Here is a 26,764-nt window from a genome sequence, read left to right as displayed (position 1 = left end):
AAGTTTATTTCAAGTGAGTAAAAAGCTAGATCTAATCACTTGTTGTGACTAAAAGATATAATTGCCAAGTCAACTGTAAACAACCAAATAAGGACTGCTCCACTAAATAAGACTATGAAACATGCAAATCAAAACCCATATTGAAAATTGCACAATGGTGTTAAAAAAGAGAACCTACATCGTTTGTCTACAACGTAGTCTCCAGGGCAGAACTCATGGTTGTCCAGGTGCTGGATAGGGATCAGGTCATTGGAGCGGATCCCTGTCTCTAATCTACCATCCTTCCACATTACATCTGCAGAGGTTACAGTGGAGACAACCTCAACTGCCACCCTATGCACAAACAGACACACCATTTAAGAGTCTATTTAACTGCCATCTTATTTCATTTGACAGAAATATAATATGAAATATTCTGAAACTTTAGATGGGTCTTATAATATTTGATCATCTAATTTGTATGGTCTTTAAAAAATTAACAGGTATATGATGTCTTTATTACTACTATTAAAAAGGAAGTGTCATTTGTGGTATTTCCTTAATATGATGTAAATTTGCCTCTCTCCCAGTGAGCTGGAAAGAAAATGACATAGATACTAAACATTCACATCAAGAACATTTTCTAAAGGACAATGAGATATAACATCACACATCTACTGAGTCATTCTCCATACTATGACAGACAGGTGATTCCACATAGAGCTTAGCAAGGTTTCATTATATTGTCCCTAGTCTCACTGCATGCACATCAAAATGTTAATTGCATCAACAACAAAACAACATGCTCAATATAGGCTGGGAATCGTAACAACTTTTGTGAGATTGTAATTTTAAGAATTTTGGTTGCAATCCAACTTAATTCTTTGATTAATCATGCTTAACTGCACATTATAACTGTACATTTATTAGTGAATTTATTACCAAAATTAATGGCCTGCAGTTTAGAGAATGACTTTAAGACAGCTTGCCTATGACTCAATTTGACTAATTCATTAAAAAGTCATGGTTCTTAGAAGTCGTACATAGTGCAAAACTGGACCAATATATACCGTATTTTTCAGACTATAAGTCGCACCTGAGTATAAGTCGCATCAGTCCAAAAATACATCATGATGAGGAAAAATACATGTATAAGTCGCACTGGACTGTAAGTCGCATTTATTTAGAACCAAGAGAAACCATTACCGTCTACAGCCACGAGAGAGCGCTCTATGTTTTCAGTGTAGGCTACAGGAGCAATGAGCAGCATATAGCGCCCTCTCGCGGCTGTAGACGGTAATGTTTTCTCTTGGTTCATTTATCTTATGTCAAATTAATTTTGATTTTGATAAGTCGCACCTGACTATAAGTCGCAGGACCAGCCAAACTATGAAAAAAAGTGTGACTTTTGGAAATACATATATTTCCATTTTACTATTTCAAGCTTAGCCTTACTCTCTTCACATTAATTTACTTTCAGATTATTTTACTACAGTGTTTTTTACTCAAAATGTTGAAATAACACATTTTATACACATCTCCTGCATTAGCAGCATGGTTGTGTTGGGTGTTCACACTTTCAAAGTCTCTTCTTGTGCAGCAGATTATATGGAGTATATATAGAGAAACATTTTTGCTTTTATTATTTTTATCTGCCCAAAATAATGAAACCATCCGCGATCGATTAACTAGTGGAAAATGTCTCCTCTCCCTTTTTTTTATTGTGTGCGCGAGAACTGTTTACTCCCGCTGACGTCCCCATGTGCGCTGCACTGCAGAGACGCGGCGGATATTTCATAGACAAAGACAGGGCTTGACAGTGCCGATGCAAATAAAAATAGATGTGCGCGAACTGTAATAAGGCGGAGCTGTTGTGCTTTCAACAGTCTAGCACAACAGCGCTTCAGACTGTTTCAAAGTGATCCACAATCAATGAATAGTGCACATTTATGCTAAGTAATTGCTTATGCACTCGGTTTTATGAACTATGACAATTTCTACTTTATGACCTTTATATAGTATGTTTCAGACGGTTGTAAGAATGCATATCTTTTCTCATATCTTAAAGGATCAGCCAGCAATAGTATAGACATTTTAAAATAAGAGTCCCAGTGTTTTTTGATTTAAAGTTTTTTTTTTTTTGTCTTCTTATTTTCTGGGCATTATTGATATTTTGGTAACACAATTAATTGTATTTAATTTAATTTTCATTTCATTCATATTAAACTATTTCTGGCTGGAATGCTTCCCCACAGGAAGAAAAGACTAAGAACATTATATGACATATTATTCAATATAGAGATTTTACTACTAAAATCTGTGTCCCATTCACTGAGAGAGACACTTATGACAAAGTAAGCAGAACTCTACCATTTAAATGCTGTAATTTTGCATAATTTACAATGCATATTATAATGCATACTATTAGTATGTGATTAAATGTAACAGTACCTTATGCAATTAAATTTATTTCAATTTATTTCAAAATTAAAATATAGTTAAAAATAACACATTATTTGTTATTTGTCACATGTAGTAGACCATTTTTGTGCCGTGGGTAATAGGAGGATTTTCCACACAGCTACCACCGCAGTATATTACATATCTGCAAGAAAATATTTATGAGATGCCAGTGCTTCCCATAAATATTTTCTTTAATAAGCTGATTCTTGAAGATGGCTAAGGACCAGTGCTTTAAGTGGGCCGGTACGCACCGTTACTCAGTGCCGACACTTCCAAATATAGCTCGAGTGTACCGCCACCTATCCGTGCGCCCAGAACGTGCTTTTAGCGTACTGGTACGCTTATTTGGACATCTGTTTTAGTAGAGGTTTTAATCCTTTGCCTGCGCTGCCGCTTTTCAGAGCGCCCTTCACAATGCACGCTTCCTAATTCATCCCACTGAGAGCAGAGACTACATTACCCATACACCCTTGAGTTTTACAAGTGAAAAGCACATGCGTCGCTTTTGCTGCTGTCAGTGTCAACAAACTCAACATGGCCGGAGAGGGTGTGTGAAACGCGCACGCTGGGCTCGGTAAAAATACAAATACAGTGAACAACACTTAATATGCTCTCCTGGCTTCAGACTCCAAGTACTGAAAGAACACGGTCAGAATCAGATGACTCGCTGGCTGACACCCCACCAAGCCAGAATGATATCGCTGCAGGTCAGACGCAAGCTAATGAAGTAATGCAGTAGATCTTTCTAAAGGTATTTTTTCAAAATCCTTTTGCACATTTTATTTATGTTCAGTAGCTCTAGCTCAAGCAAATCCACAAACTAATAAAAGGATTTATTATTTTTTATAAGGTCGTCTGTTGACTGCTGTATATAAAACCCCTTCAATATAGTTGTTGTTACCTCAGGGGATGAGGGGAGTCATCAAAAAAAATATATATAAAAAAAAAGCCTATAATAGAGTACCAGCACCTCTTTTTGGCCACTTAAAGCACTGCTAAGGACTACTCAGCTACTCAGATTGAGTTGGGCAGGTCATTCTACCAGGGATATGATATATCATGGGCAATTCTGCAGGTATTGGACTATATACACAACACAGCTGGTTTAGATTTTCATTTTGAACTCAGAAATCAATTAAACATTTGTTTGTGGATTCTTTCACCTGTCTCCTGGTTTAAACTCGCGTGAAAACTTAGTTCTCTTCTTCTTGTGCTTTCTCTTTAGGTTACGTATAGAGAGGGGGATGCTCTTTTTTCGGGTTGGGCCACTCTGCAGTGAGGCTGTTGAGCTGGCAGAGGAAGTGACAGAACTTGTATCATCTGTATCATCCCCTGGCTCCTCATCTGACTCTTGTTCCCCCAAATGGGCCCACTGTCCCTGAAGAGCATCCAGTGGCTCTTTTCCCTCCTCTAGGGCATCCTGGTATGGAACAGGACCATTGTTGGGGTAGCATGGAACAGAATTATCATCAGGACAGTCCTGTTCCTGCACTGATCTCTTTTCACCTAGAGAATAAGACATGTTTAAAAAATTTGACAATTTCTTAGCATTTAAAATGGTAAACAGAGTGAAAAAAAGTTGCATAATCAGATACCTATTCAAACAGCACAGTGAAGCAAAAGTTATGTGGACCATGCACACTATTGACAATTCAGCTCAGTTTGTGGTCAACACGACAATGACAAGTGCAGTACCTTCTGCGCCATCCATTTTCTCTGTTGCATTGTTACTTTGGGTGTCTGCATTTTCTGTAATTTTCTTTCCCACTTCCTTTTTAAACATTCTTTTTAACTGAAAATGAACAAATAATAATGATCAAAAGCAAGAAAAACACAATTTCTTTCCATTTAGAAAACTAGTTAGTTTTGACTAACACCAGGTTAGTCAAATTTCAATGAACTGATTAAAGGGGTCATATGACATGATTTAAATTTTTCCTTTCTCATTGGAGTGTTACAAGCTCTTGGTGCATGAAAAAAGATCTGTAAAGTTGCAAAGACTAAAGTATCAAATCCAAAGAGATATTCTTTATAAAGGTTAAGGCTCGTCCACACCCCCATAAAACGCCTCGTTCTAACATGCCCCCACATCTCTACGTCACTAAGTGGGAAGATTTGCATAACGCTGCCCAAATGTTCATACAAAGAAAGAAGGTGTACCTTTTATTCTCACTGTTGCCGCCAGCACCACGTTGTGGAGTCGCTGTGTGTTTCCTTGTGAAAGCAAAACTACTTTTTTTGGTCTTCCAAAAGAGGACAAGACTAGAAATAATTTGAGTTGAATTTCAACACCGTTCCAGAACAGTCCAACCCAAATATTCAGATGTGTGCATTTTATGGAGGATGATGATGCAAAGTGTCTGTGGCACAAAAGCGGTTTCTATAAAGTAGGGCAGTTCAAACTATGCAAGGAAAGTCTGGTGCTTCAAAGTCTCACACATAGCCTGTAAGTACATATTTTATATTGAATAATTTGCCAATGATTATTCATATGTGAGATTTGAGCAGTAGAGTAGGCTTGTTCTTTCTCAGATCACAAATGCAGACATGGTTTAATTTTTAAGCAGCATGATAAGCAGTGCAGCACAACACAGTGCTTAAAAAGACAGTGTAAGTCATTATAATCAGTAATTGTGTCCCCACTGGATGCAACAAACGCCTCATTTGTAATGGGTTTTATTGGTTTTGTCTTGTCTGATGTCTGGATCACGAACGAATCTTTCTATTTATCCGGATCTTAGTGAACTGGTCGAACCAGTTCACCAAATCGAACTGAATCATTTGAAAGGGTTCACATCTCCAGTAAGCACTAATCCACAAATTACTTTGTTATTTGGTTTATAAAATAACCTGCCTTACACTCCCCCTCTAACGTGAAATAAACCAATATCCTGAGTTATTCAGTTACTCCTAACAGTACATTGACTGAACTGCTAAAAGAGAACCAATAAAGGGATGTGCACGAGCAGAACAGCTAGACTGAGTCTTGTGCTGCTGGCCTGGGAGATGGTATGTTAAGGGACGTAACATTTCTGTCACACACCTGAGGCATTCGGCCAATCGCAACGCACTGGATAGCTGGCCAATCAGAGCACACCTCGCTTTTTCAGAAAGATGAGCACTGTAAATTCGACACGTTTTAGAAGGCAGGGCATAGAGGAGAAACAATGATGTACATTATATGGAAAATAATGTGTTTTTAGAACCTTAAACCGCATAAACACAATGCATTACACCAAATACACAAAATAATTGTCTTTTTAGCAGCATCATATGACCCCTGTAAACTATACTCATGTTTTTAATTAAATAGAAATTGTTTCGAGTTTTCAAGAAATAATTCAAGATAGATATGCAGTCCATAAAAAGATAAATTTCAAGAAATAGCATAACAGAACAAAGATGCAAATGGAGTAAACAGTGTTTATAATTTTATACGGCATCATCTGCTGAAGAAACCTATAATTATATTGTTTATATATATATATATATATATATATATATATATATATATATATATATATATATATATATATATATATATATATATATATATAATATAGTGCATTTTTATATGTATATATGTCTACTAACAGCAAAGAATGTTTTTCAAAAAAAACAAACCAGATATGGCCAAATCAACTATACCTTTCGAACAACAGGGTCCTCAGGATGAGCAGATGCCCCCTCTGGCCCCTCACAGGTGATCCGTGTAGTTTCGCTCTTGGCAGGAAACACATACAAGGCTCTCTCTCCAAGCTGCCTTTGAGTATGATCGAAGTAGCCTAGTCGCTTCACCCTGAACATAAATCAATGAGAAAATGAGTGAATGTGAATGAGTGAATCTAGAGAAACAATCTAATACACAGCACTCAGACAAGTTGTTGCTTAAGTAAATCATACTTTAAAGCATTTTAAAGTTTCCTGTGCACTTGAGTATTGAGGTGTGCTACAAAAAGAGTTGTCAATTCAGGGCTTGAAAATGTTCAAAATTCCCTGGTAGCCCTTCAGACAGGCATTCTTCATATTTTGGTAGCTCAAAATGAATTTAGTTAGCTCAAATAAAAAAAACATTAGCTGAATTTCTTCAGCAGACAAAGAACTTCCATGATTGTATTTTTCTTCAAAATAATAATTCAAGAGAGCAGGGGTGAAACAGATCACAAAACTCACAGTACGGATCATATTAAGGATTTTAAGTCACGAATCGGATAATTTTCCAGATGAGAAAAACGTTTTTTTTTTTTTTTTATTCAAAGAACACTTATTATTTAAAGAAAACTTAAAGTACTTCTTTGATACCACAGCAAACACTAGTAGCATAACCACAGGTGCCAATTTATGTTTCTGCCGGTGGGTCGACAACCTCCATAACACCCACCCCCTTCATCCCATGTCAATAAAGTTAACATTAGCCAGCCTTGTATCATGATTATTATTTATCAGAGCTGTTGAAACCAGAGATTCTCATCAGAGTCCATGCTTGTTTTTTAAATAATACCAAATAATCCACACATAAGATAAAATCAACAGATGCACAAGTATATTGGATGAAGCCCATGTACATTAAGTAGACATCGAAAACGCCTCTTTTACCGCCGCGGGTACCGCCGCTGCGGCGTTTGTAAAGTGCATTTGCAGCTTTTGACCTCTGAGTGGCGCTTTAACCACAAGTTATTAAACAAGCGCATCAAAGCACATTTTCACAAATAGACGTCAGTTTTGCCTCGCTGACGTGTTACATTTGACTGCTTCAGTCATGGAAAATGAAAGAAAAACACTATAGTTTAAATATTTAATATATTTAATATTCACAGATGACAGTTTGGTATTTATGAAGTTATGTGCATTTTTTTGAACGAATTCAAGCAGGATAAATGTCAAGCCTGTGCCTGAGTCTGTTGCATATATTTTCTAAGCTACATGGTATTAAACCATATTTTAGATTTGACACATTTAAAAGGTGTGCAGTATTATTTATATTATATTATGCGTTATATTATTCAAAAGAAATTGTGGTTTACTTTGCATCGGAGCATTAAAAGTGGTAGCCTATTTTAGGGGGGTAGGCTACATGGATTAATATGCAAAATGTCAATATTTTAATATATTATGCCTATATTTTAATTTATATTTTAAATATAAATATATTTTTTCCTTTAATAAAACATGCATTTTTGTTATTCGTTACCTGTCCTTTATTTTGACATAACTTATTGGGAAAAAGACATTTGTCTGTAAACTGATTAAGAAATTGTTGCATGTTTAAATGTGAAGCACTGTATAATTTCGTTCCCATTATTTAGGCCTAATTTGCCTAAAACAATAAACGAATAAAATTAAACCGGCACGATTAAATCTTTGAAACTCTAAAGAATTAATAAAACGTCCTCAAGATTAAACTCAAGTTCTCTCATTATAATCAACAACATTCACACGATGTAAAAAAAAGCTTTAGTAATTGACAACTTAAGTGATTTTAAAGGGAACCTTCTTTACTTGCTTTTAAAGTAGGGTAATATCATATGGCCTAAAAAAAAAAATCCCATTTTTTTTTTATTTTAGAAAAAAAATTTGATTTATGATTTAAACCGATTTTTAAATCAATATTCAAATGACGAAGAAATTTTACAAAACAAGTTTTAATATAGTTCTTTATCATTCATTTAGCAGTCAAATTTATAACTGCAACAAGATGATTTAAAAAAAAAACAGTACTGTTATACCTAAATGCTGGAAAGAACTTTATTTTATTATTATTATTTTTTTAATACTAGCCCATCATGCATCTAACCATCCACTCAGTTTTAAGAGCTGTTCAGATTAAAACTGCCAGCTCCGCAGTGAGTCAGTGTCATGGACGGAGGACCTGTTAATATATTTTCTGGTTTATATTTCCATCTCGTTATGCCACTGGTTTAGATTTTTTTTTTTTTTAGAACTTATTTGTAAATAGAGCAGCGACTTTCTGTGTGTCTACACCGGACGCGAGAGTTGTCATCTGTGCCCTACAGCGAAAAGTGTGTCTAAACTTGATGACATCACACTATAGTGTCAAATCATCTGAACGCAGTGTCAGAACATTTTGTCATAAACAGAACGAGCATCAGTTCACTGATGGGGATCGTGTCCAGTGTATCCATCACTGGGTTCTGCTTTCTTTTGTTGGATCGTTCCACTTGTGTCCGGTGTAGACCTGGCGTGCGTTTTAATTGTTTTATTTTACATCGTTTTACATTTTACATTTATTTTACTTGTTTTGATGTTTTTATTAAATATCTGTATTGACTGCATGGTCATATTATCGAATTATTTACTGCCATGCGACCTACAAAAGTAAAGCTTGTGGATGTGCTGTGCTTGTGTTCCCGCGGTCTTCATTTCGTCAAGTGAAACGTCTCTCTCACTCGCAGCAGAGTCTGTGAGCAGAAACAACTTCCCCTCCGCGCGCACTGATACCAGAAACATGCTCCGCCTTCACTCCATGGATAAAGTATTTAAGTATGTTTGAAATGTTATGTTCATAACATAGCAAATAAAATAATAATAATAAAAAAATAACAGGAGAGTTTCAAAGTGGCTTAAGCTATGTGTAAACTTTTTCCCCTATATCACATGCCAAACTAATAACATTGTAAGCATTACATCTTTAATTGCTGCTTTCTGCTGTGAAAATTTTGTTTGTGATGAAAATAACAGTACATTTTTGTCAGTTATTTTATCTAAACAGATCGATTAACTTCTTGAAGATTTCAAAATCAGATAGCATGCTGATAATGTAGTAGCACTGTAAGATTACATTTGTTTGAACGCATTATTGCAAAAGCGATTGAGTGTGAATCTGTTTAAATCATGCTTTAACCCGAAAATAATAAGTAAAAGAAACAAACAAACTTTTAACATCCCGCTCAACTCTTGCAGTCATTGTAACCTTCTGATCAAGCTAAATATGTTTAACATGAATTCTTGCTGAATATGCAGTTATATGGCTGTTGGCATGAATTGTACTCGTGATGGAGCGCTCTTGGAGCAGGTGAAAACCACAAAGCTCATATTCAAGTGTTTGTGCAAAAATTATTAATGTGCATTAATGACAGGGAGGCGCCGTCTCATCACTTTAATTTTTTCATGATAATGAATGTATAATTTTTTAATTAACATAATATCGTGGTGTCTCACATACATTAAAAATATATCTACAGAAAGCTTGAAATGTTTTTTAAACGAAAACGAATTGTGTAATCTGTGAATGTTGCATTTCTCTCATCAGAGAGAGCCAGCACTGTGAATATAACCAAAACAACAGTCCTATATAAACCAGTTCAGCAAGTGAAAGCCTCATAAGACACTGTCCATATGAAAGAGCAATTCACACCTTTATCTCGACCCCCACAAGCCATGAATAACTACCCAAAACCCAACCCCCTCCAGCTGAACAGAATTCGGTCTGTGTTTTGGCTCTGAGGAATGGTGTGTTACTGGGCTGAAACATGCCTGCACTCAGCAGCACTACTCTTTGTATTCATAATTTTCTCGCAGCCCATATTATTATTTTCACAAGACCATAATAATAACAAATCATCAATTAATAATTAATCATTAATTTACGAAAATCATTGTTATTTGTGATCGTGGTTGTTTGCGGAAGGCTTTAAGACCAAGCGGAATCCTCTGTTCCCGCCTCACAGCGCACGGGACTCGCGCTCAGTGATGCAGCTTCACTGTCTGCGGTTTGACTTTACTGAATCAGATAGAGGCGAATACAACTTATTGATCATGAGCCCAACATTTAGCAAGGCAGGAAATCATTCATTCTAACGGAAGTAAGACGTATTTCATTGAGCTAATGCTGTTAAAGAGAGAGAGAGAGAGAGAGAGAGAGAGATAGAGAAACGAGTCTAGGGCTATTCTTAAACTTGGAGCTCATTATATTGAAGTACAAATCCAAACACCAGAAACGTTATGCATTTTATGAATAATGAAATGTTATGAAAAGTATGCATTTTATTTATTCACATGCTGTATGGTTGAAATAATATTTTAGTTCACAACTTTAAGTTCCGTTGTTTAAAAAAAATGCTTTATTGGCTAATGTTTAATAAACCTTCAGTTCTTATGCTCTAAAATCCATGCCACTATTAATTTCACAGTATTTTTACCACCTAAATGACTAATCTTTAAAGTCACAATTATAAAGGTCAAAATTACTCAGGCCAATGGTATTTTTAATGACATTATTTTATTATTTTTATGAATAATTGTAGCCTACATAAATAGGTAAAGCAAAACAAATATTCGGATTGTCCCTTATTTTTTCCCTTGTTTTCTTAAAGAATAAACACGTATTTTTTAGAATAATAAACATGATACCATATTATTAATTAATAAAAATAATTTAAGCAATTAAAAACTTTTTTTTAAAACTTGAATTTAAATACTATTAAACTAACTTTAAATTCTCAAGGAGTTTATAAGTAAAAAAAAGTTCTAAATGAACTTGTGTTAACAATATAATTAGAACTAACAATATAATTAGATTTTTTAAAATGAACAATTCCTGTATAAAATGGGACAGCAACCTAGTGGTTCTCAACCTTTTTTTCCAGCGGGCCGCACTATGGTCTAAGTGCAAGTCGCATATAATTTACATATTACGTCAGCAATACAAACCAACCTGATTTATAATATTATAGCCTAACTATTATGATATATAATCTATTACATTCATTGAAATAAACAATTCTACTCCCCATAAATAAAACACCTGATGCTGATGCTGTCGGGAGCCGACCAATTTTGTGAGATTCAGCTTGAAAGGAGTAACACAAAGAAGTTGCGATTGTAACGCCTGTGTTATACTTTCCGCATGAGCAATCCGGACGCGTACACTGCCAGCGCGGATGCAGACTTCTTCAATTTATACTTCAGAATGCGCAGGCTGATGGTCCGCTCTGCAATTGCCCAGAATTATTGCACATCTGACTGTCTTTATATTCTTTTATTGACGGATTGCACAAGTTCGAGTAGCAATGAGCTTCTTCACACTGCCTGCACATGTGCAATTTTGCTTTTGAAGCCTGCTGACCTGACGCGCAACATTTCAGAAAATGTGCGTTCACAAATGTAGCCTATTTTGATCCAAATATGGAAAGCACTTTTGAATTTAATAATATGAGGTTCTCTCCAGAGATGTTTTGCCACATTTCTTCAATTAAGGATTGCTACGTAGTGTATGGTTTTTTTTATTTGCCTGAACTTCTTCAAGTGAGTTGCGGGGCAAAAAAAAACGAAAATCCAGCACTTCTCCTTCAATACGGATACTGCGACTATTCACAGTTTGTACATGTTCATTCACTGGCATTTTTTTAATTTCTTTTTTTTCTCCCTTAAAAAACAAATTTGTCCATTCTGATGCGCAATTTTACCTTAAAGGCAATTTACCTAATGGCTGTTGATGACTATTTGAATTGAATTCTGCCAAAGTGCGCGCTTGTATGCGTTCGTTAAATGCTTATGCCAGTCTGCTCATGTCTGAAAATAATATATGAAGAAAAAAAATTCACATAAAAACATTAAAATATAGCTTATATTTCATTAGTAGCATATTTTTGCGCCACCTGGCGGTAGTTTCGCGAATGATTTTAACACGCGACTGAATTACAGTTACCGCCGCAGTGCCGGAGCGGTAAGGCACAGATAGGCTGGCCACCTACTGTACATTAACTATAGATGTTTTCTGTACATTAGGGCTGCACGATGTGTCGTTTAAGCATCGATATCACAATGTACGACTCCACGATAGTCACATCGCAGGATGTGCGACGTAGGTTGTCGTAGTTGATCCGTTATTCATTAACTGTACGGGCCAGCTGCTCCCCGGCCCTTGACGAATGTGATTCGCGGATTAATTGCACAGCTTAACCATCATAGAGTGAAAGTTTTGACAGGGCAGAGAGAGAGAACGCGCGAGAGAGAGAAAGAGTGAGCTGGCGTGAGAGAGCGTGAGAGAGAGAAAGCACGAGAGAGAGAGCGAGAGAGAGAGAGAGAGAGAGAGAGAGAGCGCGAGAGAGAGAGAGAGAGCGCGAGAGAGAGAGAGAGAGACCGTCTTCAAACAACACGAGAGCTGTCTTGCTCTCTCTCCCTCACGCATATTAATCAATTGACACAATGGTGTCGATGTTTAAATCATTTAAAATGAGAATGTAAGTGTGCTCACCCCATTTTTGTTTGTAAGAAAAAAATTGATTAGATTTCATATCGCAATATATATCGCAGAAAAATAAAATATTGCAATGTCATTTTTTCCCAATATCATGCAGCCCTACTGTACATAGAGATTTTCACGAAGGAAATGAACAAATATCCAGCTCATTACATTACTACTGCCATATAAAACTACATGTTATCGCCTAAATATGAGCTACTGATAATTAAATCTGCCCAAACATAAGTTTTATATGGGCCCATTTTTATACACAAAAAGCGTTCCCTATACAATAAATCAAAAAGTTCCAACCCCTCTTAGTTTATCACAGTCTTACAAAGTTTTGTTATAATGAGAGGATTCACAAGCATAACTCAGGACTGAACAAAAACATGAAAATGCACAGAATAGTTTGCAACCATGGATCAACGTCTCTTAACATAACTAATAAAGGTTTTTGTTTGTTTGTTTGTTTTTTTTGTGAACCATCAGTTATAAATTAAGAACAAATAAATTATGAGCACAGACAAATAAATCAGAACAAAGTTACAAATAGAATAAGATATAAAATATATTAAATATAGATGAATCTTTATTAAAGTTGTGTTTTCAGGGAACTACAGTAACCTTTTTTACTGGTGGCACTTGCACGACTAACTTTTTCAGTTACTGGCGCAAAACATGATTTGGTCGCACAAATGTTTTATAGTAAGCTGCTCTGGATAACAATGAAACTGTATTGCATTCAGATGTGCTTTTTATTTTACTTGCCATCTTTTAAACCAAATGCCTTCTTGTTTTATTTCTTACAGTACACACAGTGCATTGCTCTGTCTTGATACCTTAACCAGGGGCCGTAGCTGGGGTTAGAGGGGTCCTGGTGCAGGTTGTACAGTGGGCCCTGTTTGAAATTGTTTAATATTTACTGTATGTTCGTTCTATTTATTTATTTGTGCTATTTACACAATGTTTACTTTTTTTTTAAGTTTGTAGGTGTCCAGAAACTAATTTAAAATAGCACTGCATAGTCTTCACTGTAAAATAAAATACACCGTCAAACCAAAATGTATTCAGACACCTTCAAAATTTCTCACATTATCACAGTTTCTTTGTTATAGTTTAGAAATTGGTAATAAAATATGACAAGAAAAGGGTTAAACTGTGTCAGAACAAATTCATCTTGATAATGTCAGATAGCTTTGATAGAAAGATATGTAATGGAATCAACCAAAACGTCAGACAACTGTCAGTATGACAATATTTACACAACTATCCAGATCCATACAATTACCAAGCAAGCAATGCTTAATTTTGTTCAGTCTGTGGTGTGAAAAGGTTGCATTAGCAATTAAAGAAAGAAACACTTAAGCAAAACATGGTCAGGTCCCTAAGGTGTATTTTTTTATAAATCAATTTCACTGGTAGTCTACAGTATGAAGAATTTTTGGGTATAATATTTCACAGTTTGCTGTATTTTGCTATACTCACTTACATAAATGAACTAGTGTCCTGCACCCACCAGTAAAACAATATAATCATTTATATCTGATTTTTAGTTTGATTGTGGATAAATTCTTGTTAAAACCACAAAGTAATTCAATCAAGAGTGAGTGATTTACTTTAATTTTCTTGGATTAACATTAAAGACACCAACAGCAGAGCTAGTAAATTAGGCGTGGTCACTTTAAGAGACAATTCAATCCATTTTAATGATACACATCCGTTTTCTTTCCAACTCTTTACTTTCACTTAAGACATAACCACAGACTTTTCAAACACACTTTCCAAAACAGGTATTTTGAAATATTTAGTATGTAGGCCTATTTGTCGGTACAAAAGCAAGAAGACTTTGAGACGTGTCTCTGCGTGCGCCCTGAACACCGCGGTGCTGAATTAAGCTCTTTCGCATCATTTTCTGTTTGTTTAAACTGCGATTTGTATTTGTTCGTTCAGGTGCAGGAAAACGTGAATGTCCTGAAGGAGAGCTCGGTTCAGTGTTGCTGTCCGTGAGACATAGCTCTCTCGTGCGCACCGAAAACAGCGCGCGAGTAACCAGCTACTCAGTTCAGCTTTCCCGCATCGCGGGGCTGAAGCCAACTTGATGTGTTGAATGCTCAGAGCACGTTATAAAACGTATTTTTAAAATACACATTTCTGTCTTAATAAATGCTCATAGTAAATCATATCATATTGCCTAAAACATAAGGTAGGTACAAAAATAATCAGTGATACATTTGCGACCTCATAAAAATTAAGGTCGCAATGTAATTTCAACAGGTCGCATATGCGACCATTTTGGTCGCAGTGTAGTTCCCTGTGAAGAACTGTTGATAATAAAGATTGAGATGATTGGATCAGTTGTGCTCCTTTTTTGTGGAATACTTGATGCGGCCCAGCCTGATCCAGACTCTACCTCCAGCAGCCCCCAGGTAAATTGAGTTTGAGACCCCTTGTTTAAAGCGACCACAATCGCAAACAGTACAGTCGAGATCTCATGACAGACACAGACGGCTGAATGATGCTTTCATTTAGATCGCTAAACTACAGCTTGTTTGTTTTTCAGATCATCTGCGGTGGCGCTTTATTCAACTCATGAATAATCATAACAATTATAATACATCATAATACTTGCGTATATGTAGTTATAAGTTTAAGAGTATGATTATTTATAACACACAATGAACACCATATTAAATCTACTTCATTTACAGTATAATGGACTGTATCATATCTTGACATTGTTTAAGATCTGTACATTATATTACTACAGCTTGTAAGTGGTTAGATGTTGAGTGTTATTTGAGTGTTTCTGTGGCGCGGATGTTAATTAATTGATGTGAGCTTAATACTCCTACTGGAAAAAAATGCAATGTTTTATATGGTTACATTTTATTTTGATGGTCTCCTTAATCGACTAAAAGCAACTTTGGCACTACATGCCAAAAAAACTCTCATTAGAGTATTAATATGCTTAAGAATAGTTAAATCTAGTATGGTAGAATAAGTTGACGTACTTGCATTGACACTTACAGTATGTCAGTTTATCTGTTGGTTGACCATCAAAATAAAGTGTTAGCATATATTTACTAATGACCATTGGTTGACACGTAGTTGCAGAGTTTATCATCAACAGCTGTCTAATAGTGTTTTATTAGATTAGTGTTTTAAAATTATTGTTTCGATACCTAGTCAAGAATTGCGAATTTCGATACTTTTCCTGAAAAGGGAATATACACTCTCAAATATCATTGCTGTGCTTTATTTTAAAACCGGGACAACATTCTAATCATATAACACACTAATAAATGAACATATGAACAGCAGATATATTAAACATTTGAACACAATATGAAATATCAAAATATAAAAAATAAATTAGAGCAATGACATTCAATGTAAAGAAAGAATAAATTTAGCCGCATTATCTCAGTTATCATAAGAAACAAGAGTAATACATTTATCTTGATTCTGAACTTTGAATAAAAATATGAACAGCGATTATATTAAGCAATGTTTCTGAACTCAGAAGATTAAATGTCAAAAGATAAATAATATCAATTTAAGCAATGGCATTCAAGTTGAAAAAAAAAAGCAAATAAAATTTAGCAGCAATATTGTAACTTATTCTGTCAGCTGTGCAACCTTTTCTTTCAGAGGAGAAAACTCAGCAGGTGAGCTTTATTGAGCATCATCTTTTTCTACCAGTCGTGGACCGGCGGCCACAGTATCACTTGTGCTCGCACATGCAGCCTAGTGATGCGCGGGTCGGGTTTTTTTCCAACCCGCGGCTCCCGCTTTTATGAAATTATTTGGCCCGCCTCAGACCGCAAATAAAGTACAATTTCTTTACCCGCCCTGACCCGCGCATCACGGAAGATATGTTGCTACTTAGACCTTCGTATTGTAACCTTATCAAAGAACCTAATAAAATATGAAAATATATATTCCAAATATTTAATATAGGCTATATGAAATTGCACTAGTGATGGTTCGTCCGTGAACGAATCTTTAAGGTGAACGAATCATTCTCGTTCAGGTAATCCACTGACTCATATTTCTCATTCACTGAAGTTCCTCCCTCCACAGCAGCGCACGAGCTCGGAGCTATTAGCAGCACATGCGCAGCTCGTGAACAGCTCGGTGAACTGTTTCATCCTGTCAAAGAGTTACTCAAGATGTGACGGAGCAGGTGATTTGTTGAATGTAGTGAACCCATACACCCTTCACTGAACGAGATCGAGAGATCTTCTCATTCGTGAACGAGTTGAATGAACGGATACATCTCGTTTATGAATGAAATGAATGAGTATTAGGGCTGCACGATATTGGGAAAAAATGACATTGCGATATTTTATTTTTCTGCTATATATATTGCGATATGAAATCTAATCTAATTTTCTCTTACAAACAAAAATGGGGTGAGCACACTTACATTCTCATTTTAAATGATTTAAACATCATCACCATTGTGTCAATTGATTAATATGCGCGAGGGAGAGAGAGCAAGACAGCGCTCGTGTTGTTTGGAGACGGTGAGCGTGCGGCTCACTCTCTCTCTCTCGCGCTCTATCTCTCACGCTCTCTGCGAATCACATTCGTCAAGGGCCCGGGAGCAGCTGGCCCGTATAGTTAATGAATAACGGGTCATCTACGACAGCCTTCAACGCACATCCTGCGATGTGACTATCGTGGATTCGTACATCGCGATATCGATGCTTAAATGACACATCGTGCAGCCATAATGAGTATACAGTGTCAGTGAGCCAAGCATGTAAATCTCGATCAGCAATCAGCAGATACAAAGCGCAGTTATAGGTGCTGTGCAGATACGCTCGTTTTCATAATTAGCATACAGAACATAACTTTAATCCCCAATTAATGTGAATATTATATATGAACTGTCTAAACAAACAATTAAAATGTTAATTATGCAAGAAAACCTCGTGCTTTGTTCATCTGAACAACTTATTTAAATGATTAAATGCGATTATGCACACATTTTTAGTAAAGCCAAATCACTTTAGTAAAGCCACTAATGCAGCCATCTCGCTATAGTGCTTTGTTGCTGCTTGCGTGAGGAGAAAAAATACAGACGTCCATAGGGAGGCACTGGAAGCGGGCATTGTACAGACCAACATGAAATACGTCTCTTACAAATCTGGAACGCAGTCATTCTTTCGAAGTATCGATACTAATAAATTTAGGAATCGTGACGTTTTTTAATTTCTGAGAATCGCGATACTTTTGAAGTATCGGTGCACCGTGCAACACTACTGTCTAAAGGGTACCATCATAATAAACTGATATTACAATAAAAAAAGTTCAAAGCAAATGTGTCATATTACATATTCATCTGATCTGTTACGTGATCTTAATTTTTTTTGTTATTATTATTATTATTATTATTACTACTACTACTACTTATAAGTGGTCTTTGACCACTTTAAAACCTGTTAGCCAGCACAAAGACGCCCTCGTCCTGAACGCCTTTCAACTTGCACATGTCAATGTTTATGAATAGATTAAATGAAACGGGACAAATTTAATCTTGACAAACTATGTATCATTATAAATATCTAAGCCTCAAGCATCGATGACAGATCGCTGTTTTTCAATGGAAAGCTTATAAAGACTCTATTTGCTTCATTTGTGTAAGCAGTACACATCAAAACATGAACATGAACAAACGCTGTACATACCAGATCCGTCGTAATAACGAGTCATAAACACATCCACAGCTGTAAATCCCGGTTTAGTTAGAAAGGTAAGGGTCCACTGAACGACATCTCATGAAGCACGTTTAGTCCAACGAAGCAATAGCCTTGTAATATGGATCATAATTCCTTTGTTTACGTTTCAGTTCTTCAGCGACAGAACTGTTTGTGTCCGTTATGGAATAACTCACGGTCAGAAATTGCGTCTTGGTAGTAAAAAAACGGCATGGTTTTTGAATTTTGGCACTCCCTCGTGATGCGCTCTGACGCACCTGTCAGCTGATGGAGGCGGAACTTATAGCGATCGCCTTTTTCTTTGTTTGTTTTATTTTTCAACAGTTTTTATTTTTGTATGTATGAGAGTGAATGTGAATGTATCTGCATGATTACCATCTATTTGAGTGCAAATCCGCCCAAATCAGCTCGCTATTACTGTATGATCACGGCTATCAAAGTGAAGGCGTCTATATGTATAAAGAGAGTGGATTATTTACTTTGTGTTATTACCATCTGTATAAGTGGCCATCAGCACATCAGCACTTATTTGCATCATAATTCATTGTGAATGCTGCATTTCTAGCAATCTCATGATTTTCTGTAATTGGCAAACAAAGTTAAATCTTTTTTTATTTTTCTTATTATTTTTCTTACTCCAATTATTCTTATTGTATTTTTCTAGTGTTCAAATAAATCACTTATATGATGTCTAAGTTTCTGTCTAGTGTTTTATAATTGAAAAAAAACTATGCAGTGGTATGTTTACTGACTAAATAGTTTGTAGAAGCCTTCAATACTATTGGGAAATATATTTTTGTATATTTTGTATATTTAAATCTTATTCAGATTTGAAATAGAAACTCATGAGACATGTGGCTTTCAACCCATTACTTTTCTAGATTGCTCCAGGACTCATTTCATGTATTTTTATATCAAATAAAAAAAATATTTAAGTGTGGTAAAAAAAATTTCAAGGCACTTCAGTGTCTATAACCTTTAATATTTTTGATCATTATCAAATCTGGTTGATAAAAAGTAAAGCCCAAATGGTCTTCTTTCCAAAGACACCAAAATTATGTTTGTAACACACTGAAGTAGGAAACTGTTACAATTATAAGTTAGGTAGAGCACTTTCAGCTGTGAGTCCCATAATGGGGAGTGCTGGCTAACAGGTTAAGTAGCATCAGAAAAATGGCAAGATATGAGACTTATAATACATTATAACTATGAGAAATATAATCCATTGTAAAAGGTGATGCAACATGTTCATTGTGTTATAAATAATCATACTCTTAAAAGCTATAACCACAAATAAGTAAATATTATAATTAGTGCTGTCAACGTTAACGCGTTAACGTATGCGATTAATTTTTGTCTGGTTTAACGTGTCAAAATATTTAACGCAATTAACGCAGCATCCGTATTTTCTGCCATCCGTTGGCTAGCTTTACATTATATGATCACGCTCTTATTCATTTAAATGCTTTTAAACATTTCAAGCGCGGCAAGACAAAAGAGAATGCGCTGTCTGTGAATGCCCTTATGTGACACATACACACGTACACACACACACACACACACACACACACACACACACACACACAATGCATAGACAGGGCGCCAGAATCCAGTTCTCTTAAGCGCTTGAACTAACAATAAACATCCCAAAGTGCCAGTTTTGTCGATTATCCTCATAAGAGCAATCTTAAATGATTTATATAAAGTCTAAAATGAACAAAAAGAGTTGTGAGAGAATGAGGCGAGATCCATAGACAGTATATATACGGTGAGATCCGCGTGTCTGTCTGCTCTTAAAGGGACAGCAGCCAATAAAGCTTCCTGTCAGTAAAGTTAAAAGAACAAAGGGAACAGAGAAAATGACTCGCTGCTCTTGACTAAATAACTTTTGTAGCTTTAATAAGGATTAACTATTTAATTTATAGTTTATGCAGTGCAGACTGCATATAACTTTGATAACTTTATTAAATTTCTGTATATTTCCTAACTGTTAAGACAGGAAGGGCAGGAGTAAACATGACATTTATTATGGGTTTATGTTAGCATTGTTTTAAGTTTACTTAAATTAAAAACTGTTATATTTTTGAAGCCTAATAATAAATGTAAAAAAAAAATAAAAAAAAATCAGTAGCTGTATTAATTAGGGATGTGCACGGATAGTCGAACATTCGAATATTCGTTCTGCTCTAATTATTCGATAAATAAAAATGATATTCGAATTTCGCAAAAAAAAAAAAAAAAGTACACAATAAAACCTAATTTGGTCACTTTCTGTGATTCTCCACGGCATATTTGAAGGTGTATGCAAGCAAAAAATAATTAATGAATGATTAAGGGGCCATTCACATATCGCGCCTAATAAGGCGTGGAAAAGGCTATGCGCTCCGCTTTCTCCTTCTTTCCAAAGCGCTCGGACAGAAGCGCTCCTGAGGCGACGCGTTCTCTCCATGAAGACGGAAATTTCAGCAAAGGATAAATGGATTTGCAGCACAAAAAAAATTGCTTTCAGTAGCTCTGCTACTAAATTTATTTCAAAATGGCAATCCATATACAGCTATGATCAGCTGTTCCTTCATCTTGGCTGAGCTTTCAACGTTGTTACAGGAAAGGATGAAGCTGAATGTTTAGTTCTTGTCACATGACCTGCGGTGCGCTTGTAGCATTCTGAAAGTTGAGATGTTTTTAACTCGATGCTGTGCGGACGTGCCTGGAAAAAACGGAACGGCGTCGCACCGCGTGCGCATCGCAACCGCGTGCGCATCGCGAGCGCGTCCCTTCCATTATGAGCGCGCATACCTACATTGGAAATAACGAACTTGAGCATGCAAAAGACGCGATATGTGAACGCCCCCTAAAAGAACTGCGGTCTTCTACAGTACTTCAAATATGCCGTGGAGAATCACAGAAAGTGATTCAAGAACATTGTTGCAGCATCTCTCAAGCAACGAATAAACACTGCTAACTTGGAGAATGCAGTGAAAACTCCTCTTCTCGCGTCTGCCCTAGACCCTCGGCACAAACATCTCAGGTTTCTCGATGAAAACATGAGAGAAGTAAGAAAAAAAAACTTTTTTGAACATTATCAGAACATTTTCCTTGATGCGAGTGGTGCGGATGCAGTCGACACGATGAAGAAGATGCAATGCCCACTCGTCGGAAAAGGCTGAGCCAGTTCTCCAGCGATGATTACAGAGAGACCAGCCGAGATGAGTGGGAACAGTTCTTGCTGGAGCCATGTATTCCACCAGATGAGGATCCCATTCAGTGGTAAACGAAAACACGAAGCGCTTCACAAAACTGATTTGCTTAGCACACCGTTATTTGTGAGTCCCGACAACGTCTGTATCGTCAGAGCGCGTTTTCTCCACGGCCGGCCTTATTGTTAACAGACTAAGGAGCGGACTTCCCCCGATCATGTTTACATGCCCGTATTTCTTAACAAGAACATTTGAAACAATAGAAAAAAAGCAAAAAATATTTGCTGACAGTTTACAAGCTACATTCTGTACAATAGCCTAATTGCTGCAGGCTGCTTTACGTTTTTTCTTTGTTCACTTTTTTTTTTTTTTTTTGCTTTTAATCTGTACTTTTGTTTGTTTGCACGCATTGTTAAAGGTTTTCAGCTACAAAACACGATGTGTAATGTTCAAGCTTATTGTAAGCTTGTTCAAAATGACGAAAACAAATGTTGCTGAAAAATAACGTCTGACTCATTAAACTTAATTTAAATAAACGAATATTCGAATATTCGTTTTTTGTGAGCTCAAATATTCTAATGTGATATTTGTGGAAAACGCCCATCCCTAGTATTAATATCAGTAATACTGGCCTTCATTCATAAATAGATGTCATTTAAACAAGTATTTAAATTTAACTGTGAAATTATTACATTAAAAAATATATTAAAAACGTACAAAAACATTTCTTTTTTTATTGCGATTAATCACAGAAAAAATGTGTGATTAATCTAGTTAAAGTTTTTAATCGATTGACAGCACTAATTATAATATATTAAAACATTAAACATAATATGTTTTTATGAATATTAATGAGATTATACAACATATTGTAAGTTTTATTATAATGCATTATGTATTCATTATAAAGCTTTAAGAATACCCTTATAATCTATTATAAATACATAGAAAGTGTTACCAAATTCATAGAAAGTGTTACAAAATTTATCTATATAACAGTAAAGCTCTGAGTAGGGGATTTGAACTCTTGATATCTGGCAACCGCACTCATGAAAGCTCGCATAGTACAGGGGTGTAGAGCAGTCCGCAGTAACATGTTCCATTTTTGGACGTTCAGCATGTTCTTGTAGGAAAGTTTGCTTGAATTCGAAATATTTGGTATTCACAGTATTTTCAAATGTTACGTCGTCAAAATTATTGCGATATTATCGCTAATATTCGATATATTGCCCAGCTCTACTCTACACTGCTCAAAACTTGAGTTTGAATCCTTTATATCTGAAAAGGTGTCCGAAGCGCCAGACTGTCCTTGCAAAGTTGGAATTGCCCCACTTTATAGAAACCGATATCTGCATTGTAGGCTACTCTCACAGGAAACAGTCCTTGTCCTCATCTGAATATTTGGGTTAAACTGTCCTGGAACAGTGTTGTAAATACAACTTAACCACTGATTTCTAGCTGTGCCCCTTTTTGAAAGACCAAACAAAGTAGCTACGCTTTCACAAAAAAACACACATCATCTATACAACATGGCACTGGCAGCAACAGCGAGAATAAAAGTTACGCATTTTTTTCCTTTGCATGAACATTTGGGCAGCGTTATGCAAATCTTCCCACACCGTGACATAGAGATGTGGGGGCGTGTTAGAATGAGCCTTTTTAGGTAGAAATGGTTGACTCATAACTTTTATAAATAATATCTCTTTGGATATGAGACTTTAGTCTTTGCAACTTTAAAGATCTTCTTTATGCTCTAAGAGCTTGTAACACTCCAAAGGGAAAGGAAAAACTGAAATCGCATCATATGACCCCTTTAAAAACCTGATGCACAGATCCAATATAAATGCACCTGATGCACATATCCAATATATAACACAGTTTATGATAAAACATGCCGAGATGGGTATTTTGAGATAATTTTGAGTGTGTGTCAATTCCACCACAAGGATAAGGACTCAATCCTGTGTTCTAATTGAATTATTTTAAGCCTCTTCTTGCGCTTAAATGGATTAAAACACTTGAGTATTTTAACTTGCAAGACTTGAAGAACAACGTGAAGAAAAACGTGCAAATTATCAACTTTTATCCGGTTCCCCCCTAAAAGCAAGTGAACAGTGCAAATCAAGGAATGATTTTTATATGCAGCCCCAGCTGTTACAGGCAATGTATGAACAGCCTCTTAACCCATTACTCAACTGACTTGTATTATACTTATAATTTCAATATGGAAATGATAAAATACATACAAACATTACCTGGATTCCTGTGAGCTTTCTTAACAGATTTTAATGTACTGCTCTCGAAGCGCTTTTAGGTTCCCAGATTGGATAACTGTCTAACTTTGTACCAATCTTTTTTGGCATCTGAATAATTAGATTTTAATTTTTTATCAATTGACAGTCTTCATTATAAATAATCAAAATATAAAATGTACCTGCAAAGATTTTCCTGTGTGATGGTTGATGGTGGTGGGAAGACACTGTCTGACCCCTTTGGAGAGTAACTTTTCGTAATCCACGTCACTTTTAGCTCCACTACCTGAACCTGTAATAAAAAATTTCATGCAAGAGACATATTCAAAAAGAAACTTAAAATATTAAAACATGTTAAGACATTTAGCAAAAGCTTAGTTTGGTTTAGTTATCTGCTCTAGTCACAACATACTCCAAATTACAATTAAACTCTTGTTTAAATTGGAGAGTCAAATTGTCATCTTACCTCCTCCACAACAACTCTGAACTTGCTTTTCTTACTGAGAACTGGCTTCACACCATACAGCCATTGCACATTAGCAAAAACCTTTGACGGCCCGATCAAAACCTGACCGGGATAGAACCCATAGGCATCATCAAAGAACAAACCCTGGAGTAAAAGGCAAAGCAACATTTCAAACTGAGACATACTCAACAACTACATAATCAGTGCCCAAAATCTAATATGACGTTATACACAATTTTATATCAAACCATTAATATTACTACGTAGTTTAGAACTGCAACTTATGATTATTTTGATAAATGATTAATTTGCCTACTATTTTTTTGATTAATCAGATAAAATGCAAATATTATTAAATATGAAAGTAAAAAATAATAATAATAATCGATCCATTATTTAAAATGTTTTGTCACATCTAGCCTAGTCTCGCATAGCCAGACCTTTAGACTGATGGCAGAAGGTCTGGGAACCTTGTCCGCTTTGAATGGTAAGGACCACCCCAAGAGGCCATATGACTGAACTATAGAGCAACCAATCACATTTCGTTTTGTGTTGAGTCATGTTTAGAAGCATAGAAATGTCCCCACAATAACAGACCAGTGTGTAAAGCTGTTGGACGTATTTGAAAGATTCTATGCTGTAAACTTTAAATATTTCAAATACTTTTGAAAATCCAGCGTTTAGCAGATCCTGATAAGCGTTCATTGTCACGTCTCCCGGAAATCCTGTATATTCAAACAATCTAATGACGACTTCAAAATTCCCAAAATGTTTCTAATTTTGTGTTTGCCTATGCATCAGATGTTCAGCAAACGGTCCATGGGCGTCACGTCTGAGGCTGAGAATACATTGTGGCCAATATTGTCCTACTAACAATGTTCAATTTAAAGGCTATGAAAACTATAATATATAGTAAATATATAGTAAATGTGTCAATGTAGGCTATACTGTACATTATGTGCAACAAAAAAAAGGCGAGGCTAAATATAAACATTACACAAAAAATCCTGCTTGCTTACCACTTTTAAAAACAAAACTTTATAAAACAAAAACAAAACTAACAATAACAATAATCTGGCAGTGGTCAGAACATGGGCACTTATTCAGAGAATCTGTGAACTTTATGAAAACTCACTAGCATTCAGGACTATCCTATATGCAAATGAAAATAATCAAATGACTTTCTAACAGGTAAGGATACAACTGTGAAATGTAATTTATGCCAGTATGCTCAGCCAAAATGAACATCATATAAGAGCAAACAAAATCCAGTAACTAATAATACAAACAAGAACACAAGCATTGAGCACTTACCACATCACTGATGTGAGGGTAAATATCGTAGAGTTTTGCGCCATCTTCCTCACTCATAGAGCATCTACAGTGAAAAAACAAATTGCACTGTATTGTTGTAACACAACACTTCAACACAGATCATACATATCCTATTCAATCAATACTATCAAATTATGTTGCATATACTTTCTCTTCTACTCAGGTGCACTTGAACAAGATATTACGTTTATTATGTTTCATACATGTACATACTCCATGACCAACACTGACATGAAGAAAAAAGTGTGAAAGTATTACCGTGCACCATTTGAAAGCTTCACAATGATTTGGATGCTGAGATCGTACACCTTTCCAAGCCAGAAGTCATATACAATGTAGTCACCATACATAAAAGACTGCAGATATGTACAAAACACAAATAGATAGTTAACTGTTAGTCCCCAATTTTAAGAAACTTTTATCTAGAATGAAATAGAGTCGCCCTGGAATAAAGTAGGTTAAATTAATTTTCCAATGGCTTAATGGTGATGGAGCAACCCGGTGAACCCCATGATACTAATAAGATGTCCAATAACTTTAGAGAAAATAAAATAAAACAAAATCACAGATTTAAAAAAAACACTTCAAACTGGGGATGAGGTTCTTTATTGCATGGCCATCTAGGTGCTTGAGTCTGTTTTTTTTTTTTGATGACAGCAAATAATTTTTATAGCAACTCAAACAAGTTGTGGTTATGAAGGTAGCATCTGATCGTTGTTTGAAGACTTGATACCAAGAGCCAGCTAACATCTGAAATTATCCAACAGTTTTCCTTATGGGTTGTTTGGCCACTTGATGACATAGGCTCTCAATCTCAAATGCAGCAATGTAATTCATGCATTTATGACCTCAAGGCTAGATTATTGCAATGCATTCCTGGGTGGTTGGCTTGCAGGCTTAATAAACAAACTCTAGATGGTCTAAAATGCAGCATCTTGAGTTCTTATTAGAACCAGGAAGTCTGATCCGGTTCTGTCAGCACTGCATCGGCTCCAAATTAAACATCATATGTCTTGCTGATTACTTGAATGGCTCCTGAATGGCCCCTCAGTAATTGAGTGAGCTCCTAACAACATTACAGTTCTTTATATCCAGGCAGCATTAATTGGGGAAACCAGAGCTGGGAACACGTCCCATAA

General features: G+C 35.9%; 1 protein-coding gene across 1 annotated transcript in view; it reads right to left on the bottom strand.

Moving 5' to 3' along the window:
* Positions 1-26,764, bottom strand: part of ube2o (ubiquitin-conjugating enzyme E2O) — a 79,445-nt gene that overhangs the window by 12,926 nt on the left and 39,755 nt on the right. The window contains exons 4-11 of the mRNA XM_059560557.1: positions 25,884-25,981; positions 25,605-25,668; positions 24,291-24,434; positions 24,007-24,116; positions 6,091-6,241; positions 4,138-4,234; positions 3,606-3,948; positions 179-333 (exon numbers count right to left, since the gene is read on the bottom strand). Of these exons, the coding sequence (XP_059416540.1) occupies positions 179-333; positions 3,606-3,948; positions 4,138-4,234; positions 6,091-6,241; positions 24,007-24,116; positions 24,291-24,434; positions 25,605-25,668; positions 25,884-25,981 (1,162 nt within the window). The remainder of the gene's footprint in view (positions 1-178; positions 334-3,605; positions 3,949-4,137; positions 4,235-6,090; positions 6,242-24,006; positions 24,117-24,290; positions 24,435-25,604; positions 25,669-25,883; positions 25,982-26,764) is intronic.

This window comes from Carassius carassius, chromosome 10 (genome assembly GCF_963082965.1).
Source record: "Carassius carassius chromosome 10, fCarCar2.1, whole genome shotgun sequence".
Taxonomy (NCBI): domain Eukaryota; kingdom Metazoa; phylum Chordata; class Actinopteri; order Cypriniformes; family Cyprinidae; genus Carassius; species Carassius carassius.
Note: the sequence above shows the minus strand (reverse complement) of the source record. Positions and strands in the feature narration are given on the sequence as shown.